At 42.8% G+C, this 18,144-nt stretch overlaps 1 protein-coding gene across 2 annotated transcripts in view; it reads left to right on the top strand.

The window, feature by feature from the left end:
- Positions 1 to 761: 761 nt before the first annotated feature.
- The window catches only part of RNGTT (RNA guanylyltransferase and 5'-phosphatase), a 37,090-nt gene continuing 19,707 nt past the window's right edge, over positions 762 to 18,144 (top strand). Inside the window, exons 1-11 of one of the 2 annotated variants that reach the window (XM_078615529.1) lie at positions 762 to 1,277; positions 3,072 to 3,181; positions 3,877 to 3,980; positions 4,479 to 4,567; positions 5,138 to 5,213; positions 5,663 to 5,921; positions 6,807 to 6,916; positions 7,913 to 8,014; positions 9,224 to 9,359; positions 10,087 to 10,158; positions 11,654 to 11,818. In XM_078615529.1, coding sequence (XP_078471655.1) covers positions 1,214 to 1,277; positions 3,072 to 3,181; positions 3,877 to 3,980; positions 4,479 to 4,567; positions 5,138 to 5,213; positions 5,663 to 5,921; positions 6,807 to 6,916; positions 7,913 to 8,014; positions 9,224 to 9,359; positions 10,087 to 10,158; positions 11,654 to 11,818 — 1,287 coding nt within the window. In that variant the 5' untranslated portion in view covers positions 762 to 1,213. Of the gene's footprint in view, positions 1,278 to 2,508; positions 2,587 to 3,071; positions 3,182 to 3,876; positions 3,981 to 4,478; positions 4,568 to 5,137; positions 5,214 to 5,662; positions 5,922 to 6,806; positions 6,917 to 7,912; positions 8,015 to 9,223; positions 9,360 to 10,086; positions 10,159 to 11,653; positions 11,819 to 18,144 lie in introns of those variants that run through there. The other variant, XM_078615530.1, reaches the window with a different exon arrangement.

The raw sequence follows: 18,144 nt of genomic DNA, 5'->3' as shown, positions 1-18,144 counted from the left end.
GGTGCCGTGGTTCCACATTTGTGAAATTTGAAAAGTTGAACCGCAAATGACAATATGCGCAATTTAGGATGTGCACAGAATGTCAAAATACCATTCATTTATACTGCAGGAGGAATCCTATTAGCTATAAAGCTCTTTAGATGTCCAGTAGGGGCGGTTAAGAACGTTCCACGTGTAAGCAGCGTTGACCCCCACCCCTAATTGTGAAGAATTTGTCAGGAACCTGCTGAATAAGAGTTTAGTTCTTTTGTTATTTTTTTTTAACCCATCTCCGTGACTTTTACCGAAAGACCCACAAAGAGTCTTGACACTCGGTGATGCTTTCCTTGAGAAAACAAACTAAACACGAATCCAGCATCGCATTTAAATTTGAATGTAAATACATTTACATGGAATCCGATAAGCTATAAAGCTCTTTAGATGTCCAGTAGGGGCGGTTAAGAATGTTCCACGTGTAAGCAGCATTGACCCCCACCCCTAATTGTGAAGACTTTGTCAGGAACCTGCTGAATAAGAGTTTAGTTTTTTTTGTTATTTTCTTTGAACCTATATACATGACTTTTACCGAAAGACCCACAAAGAGTCTTGACACTCGCTGATGCTTTCCTTGAGAAAACAAACTAAACACTAATCCAGCATCGCATTTACATTTGAATGTAAATAAATTTACATGGATCGATTCTATAATCGTCGACTTACAAATTCGATTTCTCCGTCCCACACAAAGCGCAGGTGGTAACCTAGGAATCGATTCGAGTGGTGGAATCGGTATGAATCGATACGTGCGCTTCCGTTTCGCATAGCCGCTCTGTGGAATGCAATGGGCAATCTGCAGTCGCAATTGCGCCACCGCTGCTCATCAAGACCGACTTTCAGGGAAAGAAATGTCTCCTCCGGCTGTTAGACCTTCTCCTCTAAACGACGAAGGCCATTCGGCATTCGCAGCAGCGTCCGACTGTCTTTGAGCGAGCCCGGCCGCCCGTTCTACGAGGCCGCGCGTGAAGCCTCGAACTCGCCTCGCCGCTCTGCCCGGCAAGAGGCGATCCAACTCGGACAGTGAAGGGGGTGGTGGGGGGGGGGTCAACCCTGGGTGGTCGGGGTCAGGGACGACTTTTTTGTGGTTGTCTCTCTGGGGGTCTCCCCGCGCCACCCACCACCACCACCATCCTCTTCTTGAAACACACGAGCGCGTAGCTGAATTAGAAGCCAGGACATGAATCACAACAGCATCCCGCCGCGATGGCTTCACTGTCCAAGGCGCGGGCAGTTGGTGGCCGGTAAGGCAAGCAGCCTTGTTGATGATGATGATGGTGGTGGTGATGATGCCCTCTCTGATGGCGATTTCTGCCCCCCTTTGTGGTCCTGCTTGTGGAGAAAGTGCCGTCTACTGTGGCTCCCAACGTCACGGGCACTAACTACAGGCAACTGCGATCGGTGGCCCAGTGGAGTTGACCACGTTTTGTGGTGGCTTTAATTTTTTTTTAAATCTGTGCCCATCAAGACAATGTGTGGATCTGTGGCAATGCTGCACATTTCAAATTTGGGCGAGGGTGGCTTTTGTTCCGGGTGTTAATTGAAAGGGGCACAGCATACATGGTTTCCACCTCTGTCCAAACTTTGTGGTGTAGTTGCCCTCGCCGTTATTCTCATGCCCCTGTGGTCTCACGTATCGCGTCTATAGATAATTCACTGGTTTTGAAATTACAAATAGGAATCCTTATACAAATGAACATCGTTTTTTTAGAGTGTCTTAAATTAATTTAACCAAAATATGTCAATATATACCCTACCTTTACAAGAGTAGCGGTTTTATATGGTCCATGATTATACTGCACACTCCATAAAATGAGCACCTACATTTTGAGATCTTGGCAATTTTCCTATGCATAATGACCCATGCCACGACAACATAATTTCCACCACTGTCTTTAAGTGCTGTCACCGTGATGAGTTTGTCCCATTATTTCAACAGGGTGATACTTGGACTTCAATGAGATTGTTTTTTTTAACTCGATATTTTTTTAATATCCAATGTTTACTTTAATATGCAGCACGTAAGAGGGAGGAAAATGAAATTGAAAAAAAACGGTTGCTGTCAATGGATATGTTTCATTATGCAGGGGAAGAAATGCATGGCTGACTTTTTCTGAGCCCCTGTCACCAGCTATGCTTGCAGTACAGTATAACATCTAGGAAGGCTTGTATTTTCTCACCAATACGTTTCTGTGTCATCACATTTAAATTATCAGTTTCAGTGTTCAACCTGAGCATTAAATACTTTCCGTGAGTAATGTACCTTGTACAGAAATTTATGGCTGGATGAGGGCCACCCCACGTTGTTAAGGGATCATACTTGACACAGGCTATTGTGGGTTGGTGAAGATGGAGAGTGGGGGCAGAAAGTCCAGTAAAAATGCATTTTGCTGCATTGCCCTCTGCTTTCCACGATGTAGCCCCACAGACTATAACAACCTGCTGTGTATTGTGTTTTCCCATCCAAGGACCATCGAGAGTCAAACTTACTTGATATGCAAGATCTGACGAGGTCTGGGACATGTGGGTGATAGGCTGAGTACTCTAATGCAGGTCAATATTTGCAACTGCAATGCGGAGATTGAACGAACCACATTCCAAAGCATGTACTGTGGCTGTGGGTCATGCAATTCAACAGCAAGCATAGGACGTAATCACATTTTTCACCATTGACCTCCCTCAAATATAGGGTCAGAGCCAATACAATATTCTTCTAGCTGCTCCTTGGGTATAAAAAACCTTTTGTAATTTCCCCAGATAAACTTTAGATTTGTTTTCTTCATCCCAACCCTATATTGAATGTTGCACTTGAAACATTCAAGATAAACACATCAGCTTTTTTCAGAAACAATTGCTTGAAACACTTTTGGAATGGCAGGAGAAAATTTGACAGGCAAAAAAGGTGCTCGTGTTATATATTTTTTGTCACCCTTGTCATTTTATGATTGATTATGTAATTAACGATATACCAGCTAGAACCATTTTACGTATTTCTTCAGGATCGGGCATTTTGTTTTTCCACTGTCAACTCCCCACAGAGAGGTTCCTGCCGCTGAAGACGATGCTGAGTACGCGGTACGACGACCAGGTCCCGGAGGAGTGCCGCTTCAACCCCTCCATGCTCTCAGTCTATCTCAAGAGCCGCAAGGTGCTGAGCCCACCCACTTGCGCTGCCCACTGACAAGCACTCGCGCTTACCTACACGCATTATGCCCTTTGTCAATCCACTGGTGGATGAAAACTGCCCCTCACGCTGCGTTGATTATGGTGGTTGTTTTGACCATGCATCACCATGCCAGTCAGTGCGAGTTGGTGGTAATTACTTTATTGACCCTGGAATAACAAAGGATTTAGTTCATCCCGACTAGGATTTTAACTTGCAGATTTGTTATTGAGAGCTGTATACTCTAAATCACTTCCCCACCCGACCAGAAATTCACATCGAGTTTATGCTCATGTTTGGAGTGGTGACGCAATGGTTAGCACACTGCGCACCGAACCCAGGACCCGAGGTTAATTCATATCCACGGCTAACAGTAGTGAGTGATATCTGAACTGGTTGTTAGGCCTCCCCCTTTCAAGAACCTCCATTGACCAGTGTGCTGAAGTATGATCAAACAAACCCTGTGACCGACATGGGATGGGGACGCCTTCATATTATAGTGAATTTACTAAGTGTTACACATTGTATATACTCACTGTAATACCAGTTATGGATAACTAAAAAAAACTGCAAATGTCTTTTGGCCCTTTTTCCGAAATCATGTTTTTCTGGAGTCGGAGAAGGCTTTTGGGTTTGATGTGGAAGTGATGCTATTGCCTGTCTCTTGTGCTCCTGGGCAGGTGGAGATGGGTGTACTGATTGACCTGACCAACACAAATCGTTTCTACGACAAGAAGGAAATTGAAGATGCTGGAATTACCTACTTCAAGCTGTATTGCCGGGGGTAGGGAACGCATTGATAGTGTGATATTTAGTGTTCAGAGTCTTATGGTTTATTTTATAACCATGACGTTTATTTTGCATCTTGAGATGCGGTCATCGAAAGTCATTGACACTTGTATAACTTTCAAACAAAATTATGTATGCCGGAAAGAGGTCCTGGGAGGATTATGGATCACTTACCAAGATGTCAAGCCATACAGATATAATGGAAGATGAAAGGTTTTATTGCGTTTGACAACCAGGCAGAAGTGAGGTTAGCCAGCCAAGAAATGCCAATGATGCACAGACCTTATCCTGTATGCCATAGCATTCATATAGAATACGCTATAGACATTTGGGAATAGAGTTATATTTGTCGAGGATCCATAACTTCGCAGTTAAATTGTTCAATTGACACATAAGGTACATTTGTAGACATTTCCACGTTTGCTAAGATGCCCATCTACCGCATATCTACCATTCAGATAAGTTTGGTAAATTTTTTGTGTCTCTCTTGCAGACATGGGGAGTGCCCATTGCCTGAACATACACAGGTTTTTGTCAAGTTCTGCGACAACTACATCAAGAAAAACCCACAGAAAATCATAGGCAAGCTCTGACAAGAATGGCAAAGCACACATCATCATACAAATGCAACATATAGTCTCCCAGTTTACATAGCCACAGTAAACATTACATTTTTAGAAGCGGGACGTGTAATGATTAATTGATCACTTATTTAAAAGTGATACTTCTCCCTCACGATTCATGTGTATAAATAACGATTGATTCATGCAATATATGTGATGATTACTGCATATACAAATGTTCCCTTTGTAAAACAAGAGGCAGAACAAACACAAAATCCATAAAAATGAGACAGTAAATATAAGACCCTACTATGTATTCTTGAATCAAATCATTTTCCTGAATCGTGACAATTCGTCAATTTTCTGGGGGGAGGTAAATCTTTACACATCTCGTAGAATCTATTAAAGTCCATGTGCATCGAAGCTAATGTGCAACTGTAGCATTTTGACTACAGTACGCCAGCCACTGAAAATTCCCATTGTAATAAACAATGCTGTGAATCAAAGCACAGGACGAATCATGTGGATATCTGTCTCAAGCACCCGCTGAACACAGCTCACTGACCATGCCCACCCGTTGCTTCCACAGGGGTGCACTGCACGCACGGCTTCAATCGCACGGGCTTCCTCATTTGCGCCTACCTTGTAGAGAAGCTGGACTGGAGGTGGGTTCTTCTTCCCTTTCACTGCCCCCACATTCGGGTTTCAATCTGGCCGAAATGGCTCGATAAAAACTATAAAATAATTTATATTTTTTATTTTTACCAGGCATGGCCCACTGAGCTTTCTAGCTCTTTTTCAGGAGTGACCTGGCCACAAATGATAGCTCAACGAATTGGCTTAGCACGTGGAAATGTATAGCAGCCAAATACTCTAAATGCACGTTACTAAATGTGGAGGGAAAACCGGGAGGACCCGGAGAAAAATCCACGCGACCACTGGGAGAACATGCAACCTCCAAATAAACAGGGATCAGGGGTGGAATCGTACTCACGACCTGTATACCAGGCGAGCTAGTTAACAGCTCACACCACCATGGTGCCCTTTCTCACGTGCTTACGGCCGTTTGGCTTCAGTCTCGTGTGGAACGCTCTTCGCCTTGTTTGGTGTGCAGCGTGGAAGCGGCCGTGGCGGAGTTCAGCCGCGCACGCCCGCCCGGCATTTACAAGGGCGACTACTTGGACGAGCTGTTCGGCCGATATGGCGACTCCGAGGACACGCCAGCGCCTCCGCCACTGCCAGACTGGTGCCTGGAGTTTGACGACGGCGATGCCGGGCTCGACGATGACGGTGACGTCCCAGCACATGGAGCCGCGCCCAGCTCATCTGGCGGGACCCACACTGGTCGCAATCGCAGGGAGATCTTTCGCACTGTGAGTGTGATGCTGTATTTCTCACATCGCCTGTAACCGTGTCCTCCAGCCGTACACATGCGCGCACCGCATCATCCCAAGTTCCAAAAGCAGTGTGATTTTTTTTAAATGTTATAGGAAGGGAGGTACAAGGGCTACTGCTAATGTCGTACTGTACAATATGTTATAGCAGTTCACTCAACATGAGCCTGCCATAAATCTTCCAAGCATTCTGACTTTATAATCTATATTTCTTATAATGCAGATGCTGCCAGTAACCTATGAAATTATTGAATAATTCAGAGAACTACAAAAACGATTACATCTTATAACCATCGTATAATTTACAATGCCATCAATTACTCCAGAACACATTTTGCAAAGCAGTAATTTAATTAATAATAGCTATTTATTTGCAACATAATTTTTTATTAATGAATAATTTTGGCATTAAATGGAGCGTTAAAGAAAATGCATCGATAACAATATGTAACACAATTTTTGTTCCTGGGTACTAAGTGTTATTTTTTCAATTGCTTATGCCTAAAAAGTATTGCAACTGGCTATTATTCCCCACAAACTTTGCTTTTGTGACCAGAACTTTTTTGTGAATGACAGACACAAATGCACACGTTTTCTTTTTGAAAATAGGTAAATTTCAAAATGTCACTGTCCTGGTCACAAAAGCAAAGTTTGTGGGAAATAATAGCCATTTTCTGTGCTTTTGAGGCATAATCAATTAGGAAATAACACTTACTACCCAGGAACAACATTTTTTTTGTTACACTGTAATCAGCATTGAACGATGTTTTTGTAAAACGAATGATAAGACCATTGCGAACCTTGCATCGTATAACCTAGTATCACCGTTTCGTGACATCCGTGTACAATGCCACTGTCCCACAGGGCGTGGTGTTCCTGGAGGGTGTCCAAGTGCCTGGCGTCACGCAGATGACCACCCAGCATAAAATCTCCATGGTGCAGCACAAGGGCCAGGAATTCTGCATGTGGAAAGGGTATGGTGTTCCGCAGATGGGGAAAATGTATAACCTGCCGACCACTCTTACTGAACAGATCCTCTATGTTGTGTGTCACATTGACCCGCGTTCACGAAGCGCTCGCGTAGTTGCAGCTAGCACGGAAATATCAGTCCTAGCTTATGTTGGAGCTACATGTGGTTATTGATGAAGAGGCAAGGACAGTAGCCGATACAATTGCAAGAGAGTCAATGAATTTTACTGGACGTAGACTTTTAACGAGCCTGGCCTAAGAGTGGGTCGAAGGTGACGGTGGATACATCGAGCTGTGATCCTCGCGTTACATCTCTGGTGAACAAATGGAACATTGATCTGCATAACTTTCCTATACTCTGCACTCCTATCATCGTGTTTTGTATTGTTTGATGTTTCTAACATTCTGACCAACTCCTACTGGAAATCTGTGAAAAAGAGCTTCATACTCTTAGGTTTTTTCGGTAAAGTCACGTAGGTAAAAAAATCGACGTTTCGGAGGCAACACAAGCTTCCGTCTTCAGGTGGAACCGTCACAGCACGCTTGCTGTATCAAGTAGAGCCCACAGCGTTGTAGCAATGATCGGCAACGGCGGATAGGTGAAATTTTACCTACGTGAATTTACCGAAAAAATCTAAGAGTATGAATCCTTGCAGTCACGAAAGCTTCAAATCTAGAATCAATACCCTCTATGGGGAGGAATTTCACCTATCCGCCGTTGCCGATCATTGCTACAACGCTGTGGGCTCTACTTGATACAGCAAGCGTGCTGTGACGGTTCCACCTGAAGACGGAAGCTTGTGTTGCCTCCGAAACGTCGATTTTTTACCTACGTGACTTTACCGGAAAAACCGAAGAGTATGAATCCTTGCAGTCACGAAAGCTTCAAATCTAGAATTAAGAGCTTCATAGTTCATCGGATTGATTTCTCCAGAATCAATACATATTCTGATTCTGTCTGACGTCTTTGTTTCTCTGTGTCCATGCTGCTGCCAACACAGGTCTGGCTTTCCAGGTGCTCAGCCCGTGTCTATGGACAGAAAGAACTTGGTGTTCCTCAGCAATAAGCATTACATGGTCAGTTGGAAGGCTGACGGCACACGGTAAGTACCTGCCTGCCTGCCATCCCGGGAGCATTTACTTTGCATGCAGTTTTAATGTATGAAGTTGTTTGCATCTGACCGCATCTCAAGATGCTGTACACAGACATGCACATTATGAGACTGGGGAAGAGGGATTTTAGTTTAAAGGGAAGTTATAGGAAAGGGAGGTACGGTGATGTGGTTACTAAAACACGAATAGTGGCCAGTCGTAAGCTGAGGAGAAAGAATAATGTTCTAAACCTTGCTATGGAGAGGGAGTTCCAGACCTTAGGCATAGCAGCAGAGAAGAAGGAAGCCTCATTGAAAAGATATTAAAATAAGGGGGGTATAGAGAAGGCCTTATTTTCTGGAGTAAAGAGCTGGTGAAGGGGCATGGTAAGATGATGAGAGAGGTAGATAGCGCTTGTCAATGCGTGAAATCTTGGAGATGATGAGGGCAAGCTTGTAGTTGATTAAGAGATTGAATCGAGACACAGTTGAGGGGGTGTGAGAACTGCAGTGGTGTGATCTGTTACTGGTGTTTAGTGGTTAAGGATTTGGGAATGCACCACGAGTTTTTTTTTTAAATAAAATCAAGTTTCATGCAAATTTTTTACCATTGTAATCAACTTTATGCTTTTTCCACTGCTTAATGTCAACATTAGTTGCCCTCTAGGGTCTAGGGGGGTGTTGTCTTTGCTCCCCTCCCTTTCTGCGAAGTGTCCTCCCTAAGTCCACTTACTTTACCTAACAGCGAATGTGAGGTCTCTGTGTACTTTCAACGGATATTTTATTTTCGTTTTACACACAGGGGGGAGACTTTTTTACATTGCACAATAACCTTATAATCAGGATCAGATGGAATGCAATAACTAATGAATACATGAGTTTAAATGGATTCTACACTCGCGGTGCATGCTTTGATTAGTTTTTGTAATCACAGATGGTTTTCGACTTATACAGGGTATACAAATGTTACGTTTAGGCTAATGAAACAAACGGCCTATCAGACATGACATACAGTGACACCAGGATGAAAAAAAACATTACATTCAAAAATCAAATCATGCCCATTCATCATATCGCAGGGGAACGTGAATGATTACATGCTGGAGGTTCTGTGCAGAGAGAAAAGTCAAATTCTCACTTCTCTGCATGTCACCCTTTTACCCTCCTTGTTCGTATCAACACTGCATGACTCCTCTCCGCTGATGTTGCACTCCTCCACAGGTACATGATGCTCATCGATGGCGAAAATGGAGTGTTCATGATCAACAGGGACAATATTATATTCCACGTCGCCAGCCTTGAGTTCCCGAACCGCAAGAGCCCCGACAGCCACATCAACAATACGCTTTTGGATGGGGTGAGCTGCTCAAATTGTACAGCAGGGCCCAAACACAATACCTGGGGCAGAGAGGCGTCGTGTGTGAATAAAATGTACTTAAAACCATTGCCGTGGGAGCTGTCGGGAGCCAGAATGAGGACTGCGAGCGGTAAACTTGAATTCCTGGGCTAGAGTCCTGGTGACCGTCAGGTTATTAAACGGAGTTCTCAAGTGCAATCACTTACTAGTTTATTCTTCCTGTAGCAACATTTTAATTTTATAATCCGTTTTATTGACATGTGAAGAACACTCTTTACAGAGCATATTGAAATGGCTTCAGAAGTAGTTCACAATGTTATGTCCCTGGGCTGTTCTCTGATGTATGCTTGTGCACTCGAGCTGTGAGAGTTACGAATGGAAATACCTTCTTCTTGTGCCGTGGTGCCATAAGTACATGGGGAAAAAAAGAATACAACTAATCATCTTCTTGGTTCTTTCGGTAAAGTCATGTAGAATGGAAATAATAAAATAAAAAAATAAAGCAATAAAATAATTCTCACGACGTTTCGGCCACAACGCAAGCAGCCCTCCTCAGGCGAAGAACTGGTCTGTCGGAAAGACAGCGTCTGAATGAACACCACCAGGCTTGGCAGCGTACATTCAAGCTGGGTTAGGGGTGGAAGAGCGCCTTGACAAAGGAACTTGCACACCCCATATCAGCATTTCCCATAAACTAATCTCGAATGTCCCTCCATGCTATGTGCAGGAGATGATCGTCGACAAGGTGAATGGGCAGGACGTTCCTCGCTACCTCATCTACGATATCGTCAAATTCAACGTAAGACGTTTTCTTTATGCCGCAATTTGTACAGATGGTTTCTGCCGCCCAGCCACCCGTTAACTTGTCCAGTTGTCTAAAGCATAGTCTGCTTGCTGCTGGATGAAGGCCTTCCCATCCATTTCATTCTTGAGCGTTTTTTTCCCCCATCAATCACCACACTGGTCATTGTGGGTTAATCATGGTTGGGTCCTGGATTGATTGATTTTAGTCATGACGAGAATTGAGCTTAGTTTGCGGGATTTATTTACCTGCCTTTAGCTGGATAATCTTACCTGCTGTGCTGAACAGCTGCTGGTATGCGTAAAGGGTCAACATACCCGTAGTATTATATTTTACCTGGGAAGTACAGCAGCAGATTCTTGACCATTGCTGAGAATCATAGCAGATTCCTTACTCGCTGTGAAAACAACTGCACAATATTTCCAGATGTTTGTTGTTTACGTAGCCAAGAAAGGTAACAAGTAAAATAAAACTCTTTCGTCCAATAATCTCAGAACATTTAGTACCATCTATTTAATTCATCGCTGCAGGGTTGTGCTCCCAGTCACCACGTGCGTTTATGTTTACGAGCAGCAGAGGGTGCACGCTCACCGGCTCCACTCGGATTAAATCCACTTTTCCTGTTGAGATGAGGCTTAAATGTGGCCTTGGGACATTAATGTGCTATCCTGTCCCCTCTTGATGGCTAATTGGCTGTAGCCATAATATATTCAGAACATACGGCCACCACGAGTAATTATTGCCACGTGAATCATTAAAAGGTAGCTGTGCGTTGGACTGTTATGTATGCGAAATAAGTTCAGCATACATGTATGTATGTACATCGACAAGCGTGCTAATAGGAGGTGTTGAATAGTGTTAAATAGTCAGGAAAGAGTAGTTTTCAGAACACAGTGAGCACAGTTTAAGTGGTGTGCTTCATTGTATTTGCCAGAAACCACTTATATTTCAGTAAAAAAAACCACTACACTTTTGAGAATTGGCTCTGAAACATGAGTATATTATATTTTTTAGTTTTTTTACACGACATGTCAATTATGTTTAATATTTAATCAACTAAGTGCATTTACTGATAACTTGAATTTCTAGAAAGCAAAGCTGGATGTTATTGGTGTGTTGTAGCAGTAATGTGAGATGCAGTTGCATATCGGTCATCTCCGGGAAGGTTGCGGTGTACAGCTATAAATGCGTAGCGCTGTTTCCCTGTAGGACGACATCGTCCTTAACGTGCCACGCTTCAGTGTTAATGTATTCTCTCAGACTGCCTGCACTTCTGAATGGTTTATCGAGCCTTAAAGAAATATCGCCGATGTATTCATGGCTGAGCTACCGCATTCCGTTTTGTGTTTTGACGGGTCGTGCCAGAGGAATAAGGACCTGTTTGAAATGGAGTTTTTTGTGTTGTTGTTGTTGTTGTTTTGCCCACGTGGGGTGTGAGTGTGCGCGCTCATGCCTTTGTCCCTTCTGCTGCCGGTGCTGGCGGCGGTGACAGGGCCAGCCCGTGGGCCAGTGCGACTTTAGGACGCGCCAGCAGTGCATCCAGCGCGAGATCATCGAGCCGCGGCATGAGAAGATGAAGGCAGGGCACATCAACAAGGCGATGGAGCCATTCAGCGTACGAGCAAAGCCCTTTTGGGATGTGACGCAGTCGCGCTCCGTGAGTGCCCACCCTCTCTCACACACGTTCCTGCTTGCCTCCCCACCCTGGCGAATCCGTGCCTCGTTTCTTAACATCACAGTCATTAAATTTCGATTTAAAGCTTTCGTGACTGCAGGGATTCATCTTCTTGGTTCTTTCGGTAAAGTCACGTAGAATGGAAATAATAAAATAATAAAAATAAAACATAATAAAATAATTCTCACGACGTTTCGGCCACAACGCAAGCAGCCGTCCTCAGGTGAAGAACAGGTCTGTCGAGAAGACAGAGTCTGAACAGGTCTGTCGAGAAGACAGAGTCTGAATGAATTCTTCTCGACAGACCTGTTCTTCACCTGAGGACGGCTGCTTGCGTTGTGGCCGAAACGTCGTGAGAATAATTTTATTATGTTTTTATTATTATTTTATTATTTCCATTCTACGTGACTTTACCGAAAGAACCAAGAAGATGAATCACAGTCCTTCTCCACTGTTTGACAATCTGCGTGTCCCGGGATCACAGCACACTATTTAACTTCACAGTTTGGATCCAGAGTGAGCAAAATCCTTGTTTGCCAGGTAGCAAATGAGACTCAATCTATTTCTGTGTGGAAATAATTGAATGGAATAATGATCATGCCTATGAACAAAGACCTCAGAGGCTAAGCAGGGCTGAGCCTGAATAGCAACCATCATGCACAACGGGTGTTATAGTCAGCGGGGATATGTGGTGGACAGCACAGGGGAAGTGCAACTAAATTAATTGTTGGACTGTACTTGTGTGCTCCCACATATATGCTTCCTGGCCACCCATTTTCACCAACATACACTAACCAGCAAGGCCTAGGGATGCCACCATCCAGCAGTGTGCTGACAAAGGGCTGTAAATATTCACATATCCAATAATAATAACGCTGTTGGGGATGTTTCGCCAGTTGTGTTTATTTTTATTTTGTATTTTACGTGTAAAAAGATAAAGGAGTACCTGGAGAAACCCCATGTATTTGAGGGGATAATGTTTAAGCTGTGCACAGATGGGTTCACAACCCATTTGCTGTACAGCATTTCCTCGTGATTCACAAACTTCCTATCTGCAATTTTGGCTGTCCACAAATTGCATCTGTAGCTCGACATGCTGCATCGAGAGAGAGAGAGAGAAGGCGATGAGAGAGAATGTGATGCGAGAAAGTGGCGAGATAAAGTGACGATGGAGAAAATAATGAGATAAATAGATGAGAAAGAGAGAGAGAGAGAGAACTTCTCAAAGCTTTAGAAGCACCTGTAGATGTTGCGCTGTATGATATTCGTATCCGCGAAATTTGCGAATCACGCGCATCTGCGGAACGTATCCGTCGCGAATAGCGAGGGAATGCTGGGAGTGTCATCTGGCCACCTCGCAGCCAAGCGTGTTTGGGTGTTTCATACATTAGTGTGATCCACCATGCCTTGCATGCAAAGTGCTCGATTAATAACATGCACCACGAGGTCAAGCTATTGAAATGATTGATTGCATTTGGTATTGAGGTAAGTTTATTTTGAATTCATATGTAGGGCAATGCAGTTTAGTTTTTTTAAGATTGTGGATTGCACCACTTTCGTCGTCAGTTTTATTTTACTCTTTTCTATTTTTTATTTTACCAGGTCAGGCCAGCTCAGCTACATATCTCTTTTTCAGAAGCGGCCTGGCCACAAATGAAGTGGCTCATGTGGAAATTTCTAGCAGTCAAATACTCTAAATGCATGTTTCTAAATTAGAACGTGGAGAGCTAGACATAAATCTGTTGTGACAGTAGCAGCATATTTATTTATGGAATTCTATTGAAAGAGCATTGTTTCAAATTCGTGTTGTCTTATCAGTGGCTCAAAGTAGAAATAATAATAAAGTCTGACAGGAATATTACACATAATTGGTACTTTAACAACATTCTTAAACATCACTAAAAGGGAAGATAAACAACATTCTTATATATTTTCATTCTGGCTTTCAATGAATAAATTTACAAAATTACATTTCGTGGAGGCATCACACGTGCTGCAATGAAATGCATGTTGGTGTTGATGCTTAGCCATGAGCCTAAAGAAAAAAAAACCCCATCAGCATGCTATAAAACAAACGTAAGTATATTTGCATAGTTTCCCATTACCACAACGTGACTTGTAGAGATACAGTGATGGTTGATCGTAAATGTAAAAGCATAATTTGGTGAAATTTCCTTACGCAGGGTACATTTCGAAAATTAACAAATGTCTCCCCACTAGCCTCTTTGCAAAGGGGAAATATCCAAATAGTCTTAATTTAAAGCCACAAACAAATGGGCTGGATTTCAACACCGGGTCGTTATGAGAATACAAATGTAGACCATAATGTGAAATGACTTAACACTTATTACTCCGTGGCTTTGTTGGCACTGATTTGTGAAATGCTTCCGTTTATCCCAAGAGTCACCAAATGTAATAGTGTCGTTATTCTGTCCATGCACTTAGCGGCCTCTGCTACGATCTAAAGGCAGTTGTTCGCGACGCTGTTGCTGCCGCTGTGTGTAGAGTCAAATGCCTTGCAGCCGTGGGTTGGAAGATGCAGTACAGCAGACGTGTGTAGCCTCCTGGCCACTGCGTGCATTGGTCAGGGAGCGAGGAGTGTACCATGGCCAAGGTAAAAATTGGTACCACCTGAATTCGATCAATTCAGTGACACCAATAACACTGGTCTACAATTTTTTTGACGTCTGCTTCAGAGATGAAAGGTGCTGTTTATTATGGATTTTGGTGTGCTGAATTCAAATATGACAATTCAAACAACTGATTGACTACTGTCCCCAAGATATTTAAGTTATTACATTTTACGTCTCTGTATATTGTGTAGATTGTAGAGTTTTACTCATAAATTGTTAACCTGGGTTTTTTAATGTGTTTATGGTTGCTTTACATGATAACATGTCACCTATCCTGTTTATGTAACACTTTAAAAATCAGCAAAAGGGTTATATAAATAAAATGTATTATGAAACAAAAGGCAAAAAACTACTATGTATATATAAGTGCATACTCTTTGGGTATTTTGGTAAAGTCACGTAGATAGAAAAATAATAAAATAATATCTACGTAACTTTTCCAAAAGAGTATGAATTCCTGCAGTCACGAAAGCTGTAAGTCAAAATTTGTAAGTACATAGTTTAGTTCCTATTCAGTGTCCACTCGGTGCTTCTTGGCTTGTCTCTTGCATTTGCCCTGATAGTGTTTCTCCACTGTTGCAATGTCCTGGTGAAATCGCTCGCCATGCTCGTCGCTCGCTGCTCCGTAGTTCGGTGAAAAAAAATCTAGATGAGATTGCAATTTTTTTTATCTTTAGTGACATGTTGCAACCCCAAGGCTTTTGTATGCCTTGAGGAGGTTTTCCACCAACTCCCCGTAGTTGTCTGCCTTGTTGTTTCCGAGAAAATGTGTTGCCACTAACTGTGGAAGGCTTTCCATGCCGTCTTTTCCTTGCCACGCAGTGCACTGTCAAATGCATCATCTCGAAGAAGTTCACGAATCTGAGGACCCACAAAGACACCTTCCTTTATCTTAGCTTCACTTAACCTTGGAAATTTTCCACGGAGGTACTCAAAAAGCAAGTACTGTCCAAACCCAGTCATAGATTTATTCGTAGATCCAGTCAAAGATGTATTTAGTCATTTTTGGCTTAAATTGGGATCCCTTCCCACCGAGTAGCATATCTTGAAAACTAGAGCCAATCCATAATTTTAAGCATCATTTTCATTCTCAGTGACCCAGAATGAGTAAATTTGGACTACATTTATATCGGAAGCATTTTGGCTGTAGACCAATGTTACGATTGATAAAAACGTCAATAATTACAGGCCTTTGTTAGTCCACGGCAAGATGAACACTTGTCCACACTGTGTCAGTCATGGGGGTTGTTTGACCATTCTTCACCACATTGGTCAGTGCAATTTTATAAAGGGGAGGGGGAGGATGGTGCTTGGAATCGGTTGGGATATTACTTGCTGTTCAAGTTATCTATGGCCGGAAATCTAACTCGGATTCTGGTTTCATAGCATAGTGCGTTAACCACGGTGCTACTTCTCTTTCTACCAATTTCGTTTTGTGACAAATGCATGTAATGCGGAAACGTGTTCTATGGTGATCACATTCCAGTTATCATCTGCTGTTGCAGAGCCTTAAAAAAAACAACTGGATTTTGCAACCTCAAGACGGTTGATGGTCTAGTCTGGGCTGCTGGGCTTTGATGCCGGTGGCTCGGCTTTAGGCCCAGGTAGCCCTGCCGAGATGACTTAAGTCTCGGTTACCACTTCAATGCCGCGAAGATATTGGTTGCAGCTCAACAGGGCTGGTAAAGGGGAAAAAATATAAAATTCAATAATAGGAGCATGTGAATGAATATCGTGCGGCTCCACAGAGGCATATTCCTGAGACTGTTTGCCTCGAGGATTTCTGTAGATGGATATTGTAATGCACTTGGCTGGATATATGTGGCATTAGTTTAGCGCTTGTGCCACGTTCATTTGTGTGCAGAACGCGAGCTCTGAATTTTAAAGGGTGCCCTGGTGTGCACAGGCTGAGAGTCCTTGTATTTCCAACTGGCAGGTCTTGAATTGTGTCATAGGTTATCAAAGGGTCCATAAATACGCGGGTATGACTGCGCTTTGAAATTCACGATATCACTTCTGACTACCTTTCCCGAGCTGGTGGTGAGATAGATATGTAGCAGGAAATGTAAATAGTAAAATCTAATTTTGAAGGAAATCATATACACATGATAACTGGTTCCTTTGTTAAATTTTTTCAGCGTTGGTTTCTGTAGCACATGGAGCATAAATGCTAGCTATATTAGTTGGCTGATGGTCTAAAGAAAATTTTTATAAATTATATTTATGATACCCATGCATTTATGTAAGCGGCTAAGGGCCTTTAGTTGTGTGGGCATTGGTGGTGGTAAGATTGTCGTCTATTTGAAGGTTTTTATTTTGAAACCCATTTTTAAAGCGCACAGTTTGTTACCAAAATTGGAATTGCACATTAGAGCCAATTACTCTTGGTCACAGCTGGCTTAGTGGATCCATTTCTGGCAGGAAGTGTAACCCCGCTTCTGGCTTAGCATCTCGATCGTTAAAGCTAAAATGTTTGCCAACGTAAACAATTCCAGTTTTTAATGGAGCCAATTATTGCTATGCCCGGGAAATAGTATATCTGTACATATGATCTGTCGGAGGATACTTTGTATATTTCAAAACGCATGCTTAATGTGTACGTGTCTGTTTTGTACGTGTGTTTGTCCTTCATTAAAACATTTACCTATTCTATGACCGCTAGTACGAAAATGACGGCTCCCTTAAAATACAGGCTTTGAAAGCATGCCATAGTGTGGCTTTATTGTCAAAAAAAAAAATCACTCGAGGTTCAACACAGCCGAGAATAGCCAGTAGCAAGGCTGACATTCAATACATAATTCGCTGGGCGGTTGTGGCGCACAATTGTTATCCAGCACTGGCGGTGAGGATTTGATGGCTCACACAAATGTTGTGAAAGTCCCCTTCCATTGGTGGACCGAGCAAAATGAAGTAAATGCTGGTGTCTTCATTATTTTTTCCTAAATCCATTTTTAATTGTCGCCTGGGACTTGACTGAGCATTGTGAGCCTCGTCTTCTGGCATGCCATGCCCCCTGGCATGCCAGAAGACGGTATAGCGTTTTGGAGATTCCATCTGTTTCATTTGTATAGGAGAGAGTTTCCCCATCGCACACGTGGTTTTTTTTCCAGGTGCTCCTGTTCCAACATGTAAACACTGGTTTAACACGTAGGCTTTCACGACCAATATTATTCATAATAATGGTTTTTGGGTGAGATCGCGTCATTTATAAATGTGTCGCAACCCTCCACCACCCGACACGGCCAATCCGTAAAAAATGTGTCACGTTGACAAAAGACAAATAGTTCACTACTTTAGCCTACCGGTGTGTTGAAGAGTGAATCCACAACCTTTATTTTGTAAACGCTAATTAATTAATCCATAATACAGTTTTTTTGGGTGAGATTGCCTAAATATATAAATGTGTCATTAAACCCTCCACCACCCGACACAGCCAATTTGTAAGGTTTATCATGTAAACAGAATGTGACAATTTGTTACAAGTACTGCACACCGGTGTGTTGGAGAGCAAAGCCACAACATTTACAATCTGAGTACGACTTTTCGCCAGTAATTACAACTAGCTTCTTAAGGCGACAGCCAGATTTGTGGAAAAATCCTCCTGTTACGCGATCTAGCCCCAAAAAAACCCTGTATTTTGGATTATATTGTTCGTGAAAGCCTACGTGTTAAACT

Source organism: Lampetra planeri, chromosome 47 (genome assembly GCF_965212315.1).
Source record: "Lampetra planeri chromosome 47, kcLamPlan1.2.h2, whole genome shotgun sequence".
In the NCBI taxonomy this organism is placed as follows: Eukaryota; Metazoa; Chordata; class Hyperoartia; order Petromyzontiformes; family Petromyzontidae; genus Lampetra; species Lampetra planeri.
The sequence above is the reverse complement of the archived record's forward strand: the minus strand, read 5'-3'. Positions and strand labels throughout refer to the sequence as shown.